Source organism: Balaenoptera ricei, chromosome 14, assembly GCF_028023285.1.
Source record: "Balaenoptera ricei isolate mBalRic1 chromosome 14, mBalRic1.hap2, whole genome shotgun sequence".
Classification (NCBI taxonomy): Eukaryota; Metazoa; Chordata; class Mammalia; order Artiodactyla; family Balaenopteridae; genus Balaenoptera; species Balaenoptera ricei.
Genome location: NC_082652.1, coordinates 30,136,488 through 30,152,365, shown reverse-complemented (window position 1 = coordinate 30,152,365; position 15,878 = coordinate 30,136,488). Strand labels below are relative to the sequence as shown.

The 15,878-nt window shown below is 47.0% G+C and overlaps 1 protein-coding gene across 4 annotated transcripts; it reads left to right on the top strand.

The window, feature by feature from the left end:
• Window positions 1-207: 207 nt before the first annotated feature.
• NAPG (NSF attachment protein gamma) lies at window positions 208-13,899 on the top strand. 4 transcript variants are annotated; one of them, XR_009497253.1, is made up of 13 exons: window positions 556-670; window positions 1,940-2,007; window positions 3,884-3,968; window positions 4,678-4,695; window positions 5,366-5,396; window positions 6,317-6,426; window positions 6,538-6,604; window positions 7,193-7,263; window positions 8,361-8,439; window positions 10,036-10,115; window positions 10,565-10,694; window positions 11,641-13,260; window positions 13,551-13,899. XR_009497253.1 is itself a non-coding variant. In XM_059894342.1 (12 exons), the coding sequence occupies exons 1-12, from the start codon at window positions 302-304 to the stop codon at window positions 11,782-11,784; spliced, it is 939 nt and encodes a 312-aa protein (XP_059750325.1). In that variant the 5' UTR covers window positions 208-301; the 3' UTR covers window positions 11,785-13,899. The 4 variants fall into 4 exon arrangements, 3 of the variants coding, with proteins under 3 accessions (XP_059750325.1, XP_059750326.1, XP_059750324.1); XM_059894342.1 differs by lacking the exon at window positions 556-670 and adding an exon at window positions 208-357 and having other exon boundaries at window positions 11,641-13,899; XM_059894343.1 differs by lacking the exon at window positions 556-670 and adding an exon at window positions 380-385 and having other exon boundaries at window positions 11,641-13,899.
• Window positions 13,900-15,878: the final 1,979 nt, after the last annotated feature.

Genomic DNA, 15,878 nt, shown 5'->3' with positions numbered 1-15,878 from the left:
ACAACGCCTGACACATAGCACGTGCTCAACAAAACTGCGTTGCACTGGCGAATGGAATCGCGAACCCCTTTCACTACCCACCGCACCTGCGCACCGAGCCACTCCTGCGGCCAGCCCGGGCGCTCTGCGCCTGCGCAGTGTCTGCGCGGCGCCTGCGCGGCTCCTGGGCCACTTCGCTGCACTAGGTTTGAGCCCTGCGGGCCCCGGTGGCGCGGCTGCAGCACAGTCCCGGCCTCCTCCTCGGCGTTCCCACGCCCATTCGGCGGGCTCTCGGCCTCCACGTCAGGGCCGCGCCGCGGAGATGGCGGCTCAGAAGATAAACGAGGGACTGGAGCACCTGGCCAAAGCAGAGAAATAGTGAGTGAGAGGCCCAGCGCGGCCCTGGGTAGGCGCCTGGACCGGGCCCCTCCGTGGCCGGTCTGAGTCAGCACCGGGTGGGGGGTGCTGGGGCGGGGCGGGGCGGGGCCGGGCCGGGCGGGCGTGGTGGGGCCGCCGCGTCCCGGAAGCGCTGCCGTCGGACGCCGGAAGTCGTCTCGCCTCGGGCCGTGGGGGCGCCGCCGTTGTCCCGGGCAGGGCTCTCCGCGTCGGCAGTCGGGATGCTGGTGCTTCCCGGAGCGTTGGGCGGCTTCCCGGCCCAACTATATTTTAAAATTTCTAGCTTTTCCCATGTGTATGTAGCACATAAGACAATTGAGAGATTGTATCTTGTTTTTGGTGGTATTTTAAAAAATTATGTTAAGATACAGAATATAATGAGGACTTTGGGGTAGAGGTGGTGGATTAGAATTTTGCTTTATTGCAGTACTTCCTCAGTTGGTGGATTCGAGTAGACAGGTTGCAATTTAAGGATTTTATTTTTCCGAACAATAATGTTTTTGGTAAGCTTGAGAATTGTTTACAAATTTGAACCGTACAACAGTATTACACAAACACAAATGTTAAATAAATTTAATTGGCAAAAAATTAAAGGGAACAAAATGAAGGGTGTACTTCTGCAGGCTCTGGGGCTTCCCTGTCTCTCAGTTAAGGTGCTCCCCTGATTCCTTGGAAGGTAACACTGTTATATGTAAGCAGGCTTTCACTAACTGAATTTAAATTTAGAATTTAAGATGGTGTTTATTTAGCAGTTCTTATGCACACCCAAGTTTGACAATGTGAAATTGTCATAAAATTTTTAAAAGAGGTGTTTCAGAAAGGGCAAATTAGATAAGGACTCAATTGATTGTCCTTTGGTGCGGCGTCTAAGATGCCGTGTGATCCTGGGGTCCTGGAAAGCAGTTTGTCGTGCTTTGCAGCCATCCTGTCTCTCTGGTTGTCCTTCCTGTTCACTGGTGGCTGACTGCAGCCTTTTTTGCTAATTCCCTGTGTCTCTCTGAGTGTTTGGTTCTGTAGTCTTTCTGGCCTCTCTCTCCAGTCTCCCTGCGGGTCTTCTCCCTGCGGGTGTGACACGTGCTGATGACTCTGGTAATCTCCGGCCTCTCCTGAGCTGCAGTCTCGCGAGTCCACCTGCTTATTGCTGTGCTTCAGCCCGCCTCAAGCTTTAGTGTGTCTCAGGGCTTGTTACACCCTGGATTGCTGCTGCTGCCCCTCCCGGGGTTCTGGTTCAGCAGGGCTGGGATGGGGCTCAGCACTTCATACATTTCTAGCACACTTCTGGGTAATGCTGCTCATCTGGGGATCAGGCCTTGAGAACCTCCACTCCCCTTGGATGCTATACGGACATTTCAAAAGGGGGAAACCATGTCTATGACAGTGGGAGGGAAAGTGCTGAGGTTGCTTGTAATTGTCAGTAAGTTTGGATGGAGGTGGGCGAGATGGGAACTGTGTACCTGATGGTCCCCCCCCCCTCTCTTTTTAATGACCTACAAGATCCTTATAAGCAGGGTTCTGACTTAGGAATGTGGTTGGTAACTGCTGTTAAATGTGTCTCTCATTTTAGCCTGAAAACGGGTTTTTTAAAATGGAAGCCAGATTATGACAGTGCCGCTTCTGAGTACGGAAAAGCAGGTATGTGTGACTGAAGCCCTGTCCCTGCAGTGTGTAATCTTGAAGCAGGCTGGTAACTTCATCTCGGCGTAATTCTCACTCTTAATGCTTCCTATATAGTATTTTCATTGTTGAACCCTGTGCTTTGCCACTTACTATTTTCAGATGTCTTGAGTTCTGAGCTGTAGAGCCAGCCGCCTCTCCCTCTCCCACGAGTGCAGATGGCACGGCGGGTGCCCCTGCAGGCTTTTAGCATCGTTTATATGTTCTTGAACTCCACTCAGTTCATACTACTTCTGGGAGTTTGGTCATAGTTTTTACTACCTATTACTGAATAAAGATTTTTCTTGTTGACTTTTTAAAACCTTAGGCTTGTCTTCCGCAGTTCTGTGCACCGAGCGCGTTTGGCTCTTGCCCTTGATGACCCTCCCGTGGAGATGCACTCATACGTGTTCCTGAGGAGTTAAGCTCATATGCATGTTTTATTGCCTTTATCTGCATATGAGATAAAAACAGCCTGAAATCTGCAACAGAAAGGGAATTTATTAAAAATTTAGCATTTTAAGTTATGGAATGATAGTTTTCAGCATATCCGTGATTATTTTGGATATAAAGCATAATACGATTTTGAAATCCCCTGGACACATTTTACTGTGTGTTTCAGGAGTAGCCCTGATCACATTTGTTAGCCTTGCATAGAAATCACCTAGGAAATGTGCTTTTGGCAAACTTTAGTTTTAGTATGTCACCAAGAAGAAAGAAGTCAGATAAATTGAAACTAATAGAAAGAAGTCAGATAAATTGAAACTAATCAGCATAATGTAGGATGTATTTTCTAGATAATAGAAGAAATGACAACAAATTAATCTTTAGCACTTTTATTTAAGTCCTGAGTAAATTCTGTTGTATTATGCAAATTACTATACCTCATATTTAGAAGGAAAATTATTAGAAGTTTAAATTTTACATGGATTTTATGGACACCTTGTACAAGAACACTTTTGTGACTGGAGGGCACAACATTTTGCAAGTATCCTCCATGAGGGAAATTTAACACAGGATTGTTATGTATGTATCTGTGACCATGAGCTGCTTTCAGAAATGAATATTTCAAGTCAGATTTTCCCATTAAAACATCTTTTGTTTATTTTCTTTAAGGGGTTATGCAAGATACATTTCATCAGTAAATTTTTCAAAGAGTAAAATGTAGAAATGCAGGGATGAAAATAGTTTGTCATTTGTTTCTTTTCTATATTTTATTAAATGTAATTTTAAGAGTGTGTTTTTAACAATGTTTTCTTAAAGCAGTATCCTTTTCATTTATTTGTAAGCAACACTTTGTAAGTTTTCCAAAGTCTGTAAGATCATATTTAAAGATTGTGCCAAAAAGGAAGATTTATTATAAAAATATTGAGTGTGTTTATTGGACTTCAGTTTCAGAATAATTTAAAAGATAGAATAAGCCATAACTAAAGCACTGTTTCTATTATTAAATGTGAAACGGGTGAGGTAAGGTGCTGTTTTAGTGACAGTGCCTGTAGTTTGGGTTTGTTCGTTTGACTGATGCCATCTTAGTTTCCCAAAGCTTAGATGGTGGTGTTAGAAAGACTTGGGCTTGAATGGAAGGAGCACTGATTTATTGCCAATAGTGTACAATTAAGAAAAAAAAAAAACCTTTTGAAAATACTTGTAAGTTATTGATAATCAAAAAAGTTGTAAGAAAGTGGCTTAGAAAAAATAGTAGTTATAGTTTTATGAAACTTCTGAACTATTTGATTAAAATAAGTGTTAAGTTTATTTTCTGATACTTCACGTCATGCACATTTTGGTAAGGATTCATTTGAGGTTTCTTTAAATGATGGAAATAGACAGTCTATATTTTTTTTCTCTCTTTCAGCTGTTGCTTTTAAAAATGCCAAACAGTTTGAACAAGCAAAAGACGCCTGCCTGAGAGAAGCTGTCGCCCACGAGAATAACAGGGCGTATCTTTTCAGCCTTTAGAGATCGTTATAAATTTGCTGCATGTCGAGTACAGTGCTATTAAATTAGAAGCCACTTAGAAAAATACTGCATCTCTAAACTCTGAAAGTGCATTTATAGAGACTTGATCATAAGGTCCACACTGTTTTGCAGAGCTGCGTTTGAGAGTTTATTTCTATTGTTTCTGGATTTGCTTGATGATGGTTTTACTTGGGATGAAGTGAGGGAGATATAGAGACAGGTGCTGAAAAATGGAAGAAGTGGCAGGGGTATTAGAGACATGGTTACTGCTCTATAAATATTTTAAAAATGTAGTCTTCCTCCGGTATTTGAAATAAAATTTTTAAGTAGTTTTAAACAAATTTTCCTGAGGTATTTTATAATCTTATCAACTAAAAAATGTTTATTTTATCTCACTTGCAGATTATGGATATAATAACCTTGCATTTTAGTAAAACTTCAAGTTAATGCATAATGGACGTAGCTTAAAAATCAATATGGTGTTTTGTCAGTGTTTTTGTGAATTACGTAGTTTTTAGGAGACAGCCACAGGCGATAAAGTTTTCTTCTTTTCCTGATTTGTAGGGTTCGTCTTTTCGAACAAACTGGGGCAGTGATTTAGTTAACCTTGTTTTTTAAATAGTATATCTTTAGAAACTATTGATTTGCTTTTTTTTTTTCCTTAATTTTGACTTTGTTACATCTATTCAGTCTTTTTCATGCTGCCAAGTAAGTAAATATTCTCCGTATGTTCATGTATTTGTAGATTATTATGTTTTAAATGTTGCTTTCTCTTAGGTCAGTACATTTTTCCTGAGTTATAAATTCAGAAATAGTGAATTAATTTATATTGATTTAAATAAAATAGTCATTTCCATTTGTTTCAGTCTTCACCTAAACCTTAAAAATGAAGTCACTCCTAAGATAATTCAGTGTTTAAGTTAAATCACCATCATATTTTTAGGACCGTTTTGTTCAATAACCTATGAAAAAACAAGTTAGAATCTCTTTTTTTCCCTCTTTCTTAGTAGTTAATGGTGCCTGTGGAGAGAAGCAGGAAGCTTTCTTTTGCTTTTGTGGAGAAAAACACTTACTTGTTTCAAAACTTGGATTTAGGTTTGTCAAGTACAATAGAAAGTCATTTAACCTCTCTGACCTTTACTTAACTTTGCATCTGCAAAGTGAAATCCCTTTACCTCAGATGTCTGTTGTTTCCAAGGCATTATTGCCCACGTAAATAAAAGGAAGAAAAATTATGTTGTGTCATAATGAGAGCCTAAAGTAAGTATGTATTTTCTGAGCCAGTTTTAATTGATGGAGCTTCTCATGTCTGTGGTAGAAAGTTTCTCTTCCCCCATCTCATCAAGATCTCATCCGAGAACTTATATTCTCTCTGCAGAGCTTACGAACAAGCCGGCATGATGCTGAAGGTCAGTACCGTTGTATCACAGCTGCTCCGTAGGTAAAATGAGTTACAGTTTGAAGTCCCCATAAGAACAAGACCAGCAAGTTTTGTATCCTAAAGAATTTGTCAACTTAGTGAGGGGCAGATTTGAAAACAACCTATGCGAGGTCAGCACGGAGAATACAGTATGTCAACCCTAAATAGATAATACCTAATCTTTACATCTAGCTATTACATGATTTTTCTTCAGTTTTTAAAAAAAGTTTTGAATTGGAGATATTAGACATAAGGAGCACATGATGCTGAGACTTGGAGTTTACTAATAAGATACGTAGGGTTACTCTGTTGATGGTGCTCAGAGTAAGAGGGCTGCAAGCGCAGGTGAACGCAGGGCTTGCTGAGATGGTGGAGGCCGGCCTGGGTGTGCAGGGAGTGGGGAGAAACACCCCAGGAGGAGGCTGGCTCCTGCACAGCCCCGCTCGCCAGTGCCGTGTGGGTGCAAGCCTGCGGATGCCGTAGCCTATGACATGTTTAAAATACGAAGCCGCAGAACAGACCTCCTGTGAAAGTATCTGATTTTAAGATATGGATGGTTGAAGCAAGCCATCCTCGGAAATGACACACAGCCCTTGGGCTGCCAGTTTGCAGCCTTTGGCACAGGCCTTGTGTATAGTAGGAACTCATAAGTATTCCAGGAATTGTAAATGCGTGAAAACTGTGAAGAGCAAGTGTTTTGGTTTCTACTATGTGTGTAGTTTACCTGAAACTCTGTGAAGGGATGAACTCTGCAGAAATCAACTGATGTGTTTTTGGTTTAGCTAAATGAAGCTTGACAGAGAGTGACCATGTGAACGCATTTCATTTTCAATATGTTTATTATTGTAGTATGTTTTGGGTCCTTTGCTTTCTTGAATTACTGGTCCATGCCGTATCGTTTGCCTAAAGGAGATGCAAAAACTCCCGGAGGCTGTTCAGCTGATTGAGAAAGCCAGCATGATGTACCTGGAGAACGGCACCCCAGACACAGCGGCCATGGCCTTGGAGCGGGCCGGAAAGTGAGTGTGTGGACACAGGTCTCTGCGTGGAAGTCTTTTTGTTTTAATAAAGTCCTTCGAAAAACAAGTTTTCTATTTCTCATATAAGTCAGATTTTCTTGTCTAATTTAGGCTTATAGAAAACGTGGATCCAGAAAAGGCTGTGCAGTTATATCAGCAGACAGCTAATGTGTTTGAAGTAAGTTTGTATTTTTTTTTTCTTTGAGTATATTTAGAATTTTATGTTCATGATATATAGGAAAACAGAGAAATGCAGTGGCTACTTTGAAAACTTTTCTGTGCTCACAGCTGAACTCTTGTTTTCTTCTGTTAGTAGTGAGATGGACTAGCAGCTTCCCACCCCCTCCCCACCCCCCCACCCCCCGATCCAGTGCTGTTACCTTTTTTTTTTGAAGATTTATTTATTATTTATTTTATTTATTTTTGGCTGCATCAGGTCTTAGCTGTGGTGTGCGGGATCTTTCGTTGCGGCGCGGGCTCTTCATTGTGGCACATGGGCTTTCTCTCTCTCGTTGTGGCGTGCAGTCTCCAGGGCGTGTGGGCTCTGTAGTTATGGTGTGTGGGCTTAGTTGCCCCACGGCTTGTGGGATCTTAGTTCCCTGACCAGGGTTCAAACCCACGTCCCCTGCATTGTAAGGCGGATTCTTTACCACTGGACCACCAAGGAAGTCCCCAGTGCCATTACTTTTTTATCAGAAATTGTTAGGGGAAGAAAAAGATTCCTACATTAAAGCAGCCAACACTCTCTTCTCTTGGATTCCTGCAGAATGAAGAACGCTTACGACAGGCAGTTGAATTACTAGGAAAGGCCTCCAGGCTGCTGGTGCGAGGGCGCAGGTACGTGTCATAGAGCTGTGCTCCTGTGTCCCTGTGACCTTCTGGCCACAGGGACAGGCTTGTTAATATTTTTGGTGTAACCATGGGCACACCAGGCTACAAGACAGCAGCACGTTTGATTAAATATTGAAAGATATGCCGCTTCTCTAAAGTGTCATCCCAAAATGTATCGTGCATTGTGCTCTTGTTGGCTAAGACCTGACTCAGCAACTTGGGAGGGAGCAGTTGTGTTGTTCTGTTGTCTGGGTGGGTGGTGATGCCTCTCAAGGACAAGTATCCGTTTGAGCTAAGTGACAAGATGCCCTGAGTGCTCACCCAGGAAAATTGACAGGTTCTTGACAGCCAAATAGCGTCATTAGACAGGGTACTAATTTTTTCTCCTTCACATTTAGGACCTATGGCACAAATAGCCGGACCCCAGAAACCTAGAATCCTATGGATTTTCCTTTTGTGTTTTACTTCAATTTGAGCTTAGTAAACAATCTCCCTTATTAATAAAATTCTGCAAAGGAAAATATGTGAGAGTAGACGGAAGAAGACTGCTGAGGGTCAAAGTGGCGAGAAGGACTTTTTCTCGCCTCTCCCTGTCTGCTCTCCCCTGCTGCGCGTTCTGGCCCCAGGAGCTGTTGGGGCTCACGAAGGCCGCGTGGGCGTGTGAGGGCCCGGTGGGGGTCCTGGTTCCGGCGAGCCAGTGCTCTTGGGGCGTCTGCACGGCCTTTCAGTGAGGGAAAGGGATCCACGGTGATTGAGTCCGGGCTGGGCTCCAGCATCTCTCACAAGACGCTCACAAAGCAGTTTGTTGGACTTGATGGGTGCTCATTAATGGATGGTCCTTACCAGACCTAAAACTCCGCATATGAAGCAGCCTGTCCTTGAGTTCTTTCGCTCTGTCTGCTTGGTGTCTAGAAGGGCGAGTCTTGACATGTAGAAGGCAAGCCGGGTGAGCAGAGCTTACGGAAACACGGGTTATGGAGCGGTTGTTACAGTGCCTGATGTGGTCTTTATTCTCTAAAACCTGTAACATCAAGTACATTATAGGACCTCTGCTGTGGATCACTTAGACCCGCCTTGTTCTGCATTTCTTGTTTTGTCTTTAGGTTTGATGAGGCGGCACTCTCTATTCAGAAAGAAAAAAATATTTATAAGGAAATTGAGAATTATCCAACTTGTTATAAGGTATGCTTTGAAAGTGCTTATATTTGGCTTTTCCTTAGATCATTTTTCATATTGGTGTAACTGTGTACCTAAGACCGGGTTCCCTGAATGTTTGTTTATTTTTAAAATAATACCTTACGGGCCTCTATTTTTGGCCAACATGGAGTAAGCCCACTATCACCTCTCTCCTGCTGATCACAGCTAACACTGCTGGGCAAAACACAGAAGGCTGTGCCCCTCGGACCCTGAAAAGTGAGCAGCCAAGAGGGCTGGAGGGCAGGGAGCACAGGGCGGCTTTCCTCCCCGAGGAGCCCCCGCCCCATCTTTCTCACCAGAGGGGCTGGGAGAAGAGGCCCCACGTTTCCTGTTCCTTCTCCCTCGGCTCCTCCGAGGCTGAGCCCCAGTCATGGAGTTGCAGCTGGGGCGGTGGTGCAGGCGGATGAAACACCATCTGCACCAGCCGGAGGAGCTGGGAAGATGGGCTCAGAGAGCAAGGAGAAGAGCCCCGAGAGGAGGGCTGGAAGTGGGGTCCCCCCCACCGAGTGTGCGTGTGTGTGTGTGGCTGTGGGGGGGGGGGGGGAACTCCAGCTGCATGTGCAGAGCACACCCAGAGCAGCGGAGCAGGTGGCTGAACTAAGACTAGAGCCACTGCCCAGAAAGCAGGCAGAACGTGCAGCCTGAGCCTGAGATCGTGGGAGGGTCCTGCAGTGTCCAGGGGACAGTCCCAAGTGACTCAACATAGAACGAGTCAGGAAAGTGTGACCGTTGTCAGGAGAAAGGACCACAGAGGTGACCCGGATGTTGGAGTCACCAGGTCAGGACCAGGAAGCAGCCGTCACAGCTGCTCCATGTGGCAGAGGTGAACGTGGGTGAAATAATGGACAAAAGGACTGATTTTTATTTTTTTAATAGAAACTATAAATGAACTAAATGAGAATTTTAGAACTGAAAAAGCAGTGTCTGAAATAAAATACCGGATGGGCTTAATCTGAAAACGGAGATGACAAAAGATCAATAAAAGTCATCTGAGAAAATAGATATAAGAAGATTGACAAATACTTGGTGAAGAGCTGTTTTGCCGATAAGATCTTATCAGTTGTGTCTGTGGCCCCAGTCCTTTTGTTGGCTTATAAATAGTGTCTATTTCCGTTACATGAAGTTTCCATTCATTTATCTTTTCCTCGTATCTCTTGAAGAATTCCAAAGTAGAATTGCAGAGTTATGCGGCCCGCTTCTTGTTCCCTTTTCAAGATGAGACCTGTATAGGCATTTAGAAGACATTTTCTGTAAATTGTGCAGTGGCTGTGTCTGGGGCTTTGTGTCTCCAAGTGTGGCCCTCAGACTGGGGGGAGCACGAGCCCCTGGGAGCCGGTGAGGAGCGGTGGGCTCTCAGGCTTCCCCACCACCAGCTCCGCCGTCTCCAGCAAGACCCCCGGGTGGGGTGTGCGCATTGGAGTTTGAGGTGTGCTGTTCTGGGGTGTTCTCCCCCCAGTGTCCTGTGGAGGTGGCTGCAGAATTCACGAATCTCTCCAGGTGCAAACCGAGTCAAATTCCAGGTGTCAGGAAATTGACTTCTGCAGGGATATGATCTTGGTCTAATCACCTCTTTTGTTTTAGAAAACAATTGCCCAAGTCTTAGTGCATCTGCACAGAAACGACTACGTGGCCGCAGAGCGCTGCGTCCGGGAGAGCTACAGGTAAGACCCGCCAGTGCACGGCTGCTTCTCCGCCCCAGCTCACTGCCGAGATAGGCAGTCCTGGCTGTGGAGCGGGTTTTTTGTTTTTTGTTTTTAATAAAGTTCAGAGCAATATGAGTGTGTGGCTAGCATTTCAGCTTTTGCAGCAGGATTTTTATGAGTTGTGTTCTTTCCTGTGTTTTTCTCCTGGGGGCTTCCGTGGAAGTGAGTGACTTGAGTGATTCTGTGATATTTGCCATCTAAGAAAAAAATAACAAGAGAAAGAAAAGCCTTCAGGTTGTATGTTACAGGAAGGTCAGGCTATAAGGGGCTTTCTCCTTGGCGATGTTTAAACCGAGCAGCCTGAGGCCGGGCACCCTGGCTCCGGGGCCCGGGGTTCTCCGCCGTCGCCGTCCGGTGCGGTGGGTGCGCTGAGGGCCGGGCGCAGACGTGCCCTGTGCTCCCCGCAGCATCCCTGGCTTCAACGGCAGTGAGGACTGCACCGCCCTGGAGCAGCTGCTCGAGGGCTACGACCAGCAGGACCAGGACCAGGTGGCCGAGGTCTGCAACTCGCCCCTGTTCAAGTACATGGACAACGACGTGAGTGCCTCCGCTCGGCCCTCCTTCCCTCTCCCGCGGGCTCGTAAGGGTTCTTTGCCTGGAGCTGCTGCTCAGGGAGGAGGCTCACGGCGGTGCACCTTGCCTGGCTGGCCGGCTGCCGAGTGGCTTTGCCGTGGGCGACGCCCGCTCCTCCTCCGTCTGCTGGCCTCCCTCCAGGGTGCTGGGTTGAGTGAGTTTCTCTCAGGCTCACGGTCTCAGGGCCCATGGTGCAGTGGCCTTTGTGGGTCGGCAGGCCTGTTGGAATCCCACTTCTGAGAGCACGCGCTGTGTGGTGCAGGGTGGCGGCTGACGGTCTGAAGCTCGGTTAACTTCTCTGTAAACGTGGGGCAGCTGGTCCGCGTCGTGCTGCCTGTGGTGACAAGTGGATGAGTCGGGTGAGGGGCCCATCCCCCCACGGGGAGACGCCAGCTGTGACCCAGGCTTATCTTCTTCCCGGTCTCCCTGTTCAGTAGGTTCATGAGCGCCTGCTCATTGCATCTGGTCTGGCGGGTTTAGTCTTGTGATGGTATCAGATCAGTGTAAGACCTTGGGTTTTTTTGTTTGTTTTTTTAATAAAATGATGTACTTAGAGGAACCAGTGTTTTTCTAGGTAAATTCTGGCATCAGCTTTTGTAAGTTTGTGTTTTCAACACCGACTCAGCAGATGGTTATTTTGTAAGGACCAGAAGTGTCCCTCAGCTCGTGTGTCTGGTTATCTGATTGCTAAGCGTGCCGTAGAATTGAGGTTTTCCTCGTCGTGCCCCTGCCCCACCCTGGTCACAAGCCCCGATGGTTGAGCAGCGTTGGGCTTTGTGGTGGTCTTTCCGTCTGAGTGGTATCCGGGGTTTTAGGGGGCGGAGAGCAGGCTCGTCTCACAGGTGACTCCGGGGAGGCGTCGCGGGTCAGGCCTGAGTGTCCAGTCTGAGCTGTGCTTTGTCCTTGACAGTACGCGAAGCTGGGCCTGAGCCTGCTGGTCCCAGGAGGGGGAGTCAAGAAGAAGGCAGCGGCCCCCCCACAGGCCGCGCCCGAAGGCCACGCCGCCCCCGCCGCTGAGGACGAGGAGGACGAGTATGCAGGGGGGCTGTGCTAGGCGCTCGTCCCCTCACAGACCCCGCATGGCCTGGACGTCGCCGCACGGCCCGGGGGGCGGCCAGACCTCACGCCATCCTGGCTCTGATGCTGGTAAAGACAAAGTCTTAGCTCCCGTTTCCTGGACCACCCGTCCTGCCCACTGCCTGTGAAGCATTTTTTTCTTTCCATGATAAGAGCTCTTCTCAGACACCAGCAGGCATTAACAGAGAAATGTACTGTCACATTTTAGGACAGTTGACTTTAAAATTGGCAAACCAAATTCTAGACAGATGTGTTTTAAACAAAGATAATAGGCATAGATAGTCTTAGATAGCCTTTTCTCTTGGGCTCTTGTAATTTATTGTTAGAGAAGCTTTTTTTGCATTTTATTTAATAATTGCTGTTAAAAGTGATGTTTACTGGTTAAACAAAATAGTATTTTAAACATTTGTTCTGCCTTCAGAAGGAAATTTATCCCCCATGATAATCAGAGACATTTAAATTGTTCAATCTTCAGAGGCGAGATTGGGACAGGAAGCTGTTTTGAGCCTTACGATGTTACTTATCTCAATACGAGATGCATCTGAAGTCTCATGTGTAAGTTTGAACATTTTGAAGGTGGCACATTACAGTGATTCTGTAAGTGTCTTCAGTTGTCTCTGGAATATGGGTATTTTTCCACCTGAAACACATAGTGACAGTCTCTAAACCCACCAGGTTGTTGACCGACTGGGACTAATGAGGACCTTTGTCCTGAGTTCGCACAGTGTGGTGGTTTCCATCAGGCTGGGGTGCATACGTGGCTTCCCTCTGCGTCGTCCAGGGCTGTGACAGGACAGCAGCTTGACTCGGGAGGTGCTGTCTGTAAACCTCCTGCATGTGGCTGAAAGGCGGGGGCTGAGTTTCAAGGGCTGGGCTGCCGCTGTCTAGTGCTTCCTGGGTCTTTCCTGACGGGTCATTTTCGAGGCGTTCCTCTCCCTGTGCTCGGAGCCGTCTCCCTGTCCCCTGATTGGAAAGAGGCCCAGACACTGCAGTGCGCCCTGCAGGAGACGCTGCCCGCCTGGCTTCCCGGGCTCGGATCTGCTGGCCTCCCTGGGACCCTGAGGCGGGTCATCGTGAGTGGTCGCAGTCACGCTGGGCTCTGGAGGGCTCGGGGAACGTCCCACGGGGCCCGTGTGCCGGGGCGGGTGGGCAGTGGGATGGACTCTGTCGGGGGTTCTGGTGTGGAACTCTAATCCCCGCGCTCTCTCCAGCCCCTCTGTTGCCCGTGTGGCTCTACGGGCTGCAGCGCGCTTCCAGTCACTGCTTGCAGACACTGAGTGGTGGTCTCAGTAAAGCCATGTTCAGGCGTTTGTGGTTAATGACGTGTGAATAGTTCCGAGGCCCCGTCCTCCTGCTGTGCCCTCCAGATCCAGTCACACTTCAGGAGTCTTATGCTGATGTGCATTTGAGCTACTTAACAATCCCTATCAACAGATTTGGCGACACTTAAAAGGTATTTTAGACCATTTCCTATAGACCATATTATCCATCACAGCTTTGGAAAAAAGCTTTTATTTCTCTTTTCTTACATATTAAACAGAAATGAGGACTGAGTGGAAGGGCCTGTAGCAGCCATGGGGCTGGGCCTCACAGCACAGGAGGCTAGAGCCCCGGGGCGCCCTCCACACCAGCCCTTTCCCGGCCTTCCCGTCAGAACTCGTGTGCGGGGCGTGTGGGTGTCTTCTGACGTCACGGCTCTTCTGCCTGGTGTCTAGTGAGGAGCATCTCGTTTTCCCCTCACAGAAGCCTTTACCCTGAGGGGACACTCAGAAGTGGGGAACTGGTGTTCACAGCAGGAAGAGGTGTCTCCAGAGCTCGTGTCGTCACTTTACCAACGTGGGCGTCTGCATGAGCGTGCTCAGGATCCAGCAGTCAGTGTTCTGGTGTGTTGTAAGTGAATCAGTCCACAGAGTCTAGTTAATACATCGAATTTGTTTGTACATATGCAGAGTATGGTATTTGTGTATGGAAACTGTGCTTTATTCCTCTTTTTTCCAGCTCTGATGAATAATATTAAATGTGATATGGAAATGCAGGTTATTGCTTCTATAGGAATATAATTATGAAAATAAAATCTGAAACTCTATAAGTATGATCATTTTTTTTTATTATTATTCATTTTGCTTGGCTTATTTCCCCTTTTTTCCAAAGACACATCCTCAGCTATTTACATGATCCCAGCTGTGCTGGACAAGAACAGTATTTTGTCTGTTCTTGTAAGTTGTGCCTTATGCTGGGAGTCAGTTAAGTCCCTCTGGGCGTTACTTCAAACGCTTGGAGCTTTTTAAGGTGCCAGTCATCCAGCTACTGTCACACTGTGCTCTCTGGCCTTGGTGAGGTGGGAGACTTCAGTACACCTTCTGAGAGAATAATTCTTTCATTGAATTAAGTGAGATAAAAATACCCAGGAGGTAAGAAAGCTGAAATGGCATTGTTTGCATTTATACATAGTTGGCACCTTAGTTGCCAGCAGATTTACTAAAATTAATCACACGTTTATTGAGTGAGTGCTGTGTAATGCTGGCCTGTCCTCTGGGGAATGGGGATCGGTAGTAGGATTTGACACCAGGATTTGGTGGAAGTTGGAGTAAGAGGTGGAGAGAATGCAGGGCACGGAGCGGCTTGGGTGCAGCGCGATTTTGGTTTCCCTCAGGACACCTTGGCGTGTTCTGAGTGGCCTTGTGGTCCCCCTAGCATTTGTGAAGATGGGTCAGCTGGGAAAGGCAACAGAAGTCGTCTCCCTGTGTCTCCCTCTGTCCCTCCCACCATGTTTTCATTAGGTTGGTATCAAGAAAAGGCTCAGCACCGACTTTAATTTGATACTAAATTTAAGGACATAAAAAATGTCTTGAAGGAAAAAAGGACTGAGGCAAACATCCCTTTCGAAAAAGGAGAGCACACCTTTTCCATTTGAGTGTTTTTTTAAATGGTCAAGGGGCCTTTGCCCATGGAAAGAACTTACATGGCTTTTAATAACAGTCAGTGGTACTGATTAAAATTCCCCTAAATAATTAGCCCCACTTACAAACTAGGTGAACTAAATCCCCTTCGCATTTAAGGTAGAACATTTTAAATTACATTTATAAATTTTTTATTTCTGATTCTCCCAAAGCTTTCAAGAGGCTTAAATAGGGCAGTTTTAAAACTTAACTTTCAAAATCTCAGTAAGCACTTAGCTAACTTGTATACGTACAGTAAATCTTGTGTGTATTGTTTGTAAATGTGAATGAACGTGACCTCCACCAGGGGGCACCTTGATTCTCTCCCGGGCAGCAAGTCTCCGGACATTGAGTCAGTATTAACAAATACAGAAGCGCTCAACGGAGGTGGCCCTGTTCATTGAAGTTGGCCAGCCCCTCGTCAGGCTCTGTCACTGTGTTACCACTGTTTATCCAGCACCTTTCAAACCAAATGGATGTAACATTACTAAGTCCACGGAAACGTACTGTACCTTATGGGGTGGTTTTGCCCACCCTCCACGCCTCCCTTAGAGGGGCTGAGTGCACCCCACACCTCAGGTTTCAAGAAGCACGTGAGCCCCCGGGAGCACCTGAGGCCCTGCCCCCCAGGGTCCAGCCACGCTGTCTTGGGTGATTCCTGGCTTCCGGGTCTCCAAATATCGGAATGTCGGAGCCAAACCATAAAGTTGCTTGAAGCTAAGATGGGCTCGGGCTGTGATTTCCCAGAGGCGATACACGGGCAGCGTGGTGGTCGGGAGAGAAGGAGAAATCAGAAACAGAGTTGGTTAGACCCGCCCTGTTGGCACTTGGAGCTTGTCCACGACGACCTGGCTCTGCCCCCCCCCCCGAGAGCCCGTCGCCAGCCCCTCCTGGGAGGGCTTCCCGTGTGGAGCGGGGCAGCGGTCTGCCCTGAAGACCTCGGCAGTGAGCACTGTCGCCTGCACGGCCGGTGGAGGATACATACACCATCAGGCCCTATTCACCTGATGAATGTGGGTTGAGTCGGAGCCACGTGGCCCCAGAGAGTGGTGGCTGCGGCCCTGCCCCTGCCCCTCATCCCGCTGGGCCCAGGGACAGTGCAGGAGTCGGTCATGGGCACGTAGTGCTCACC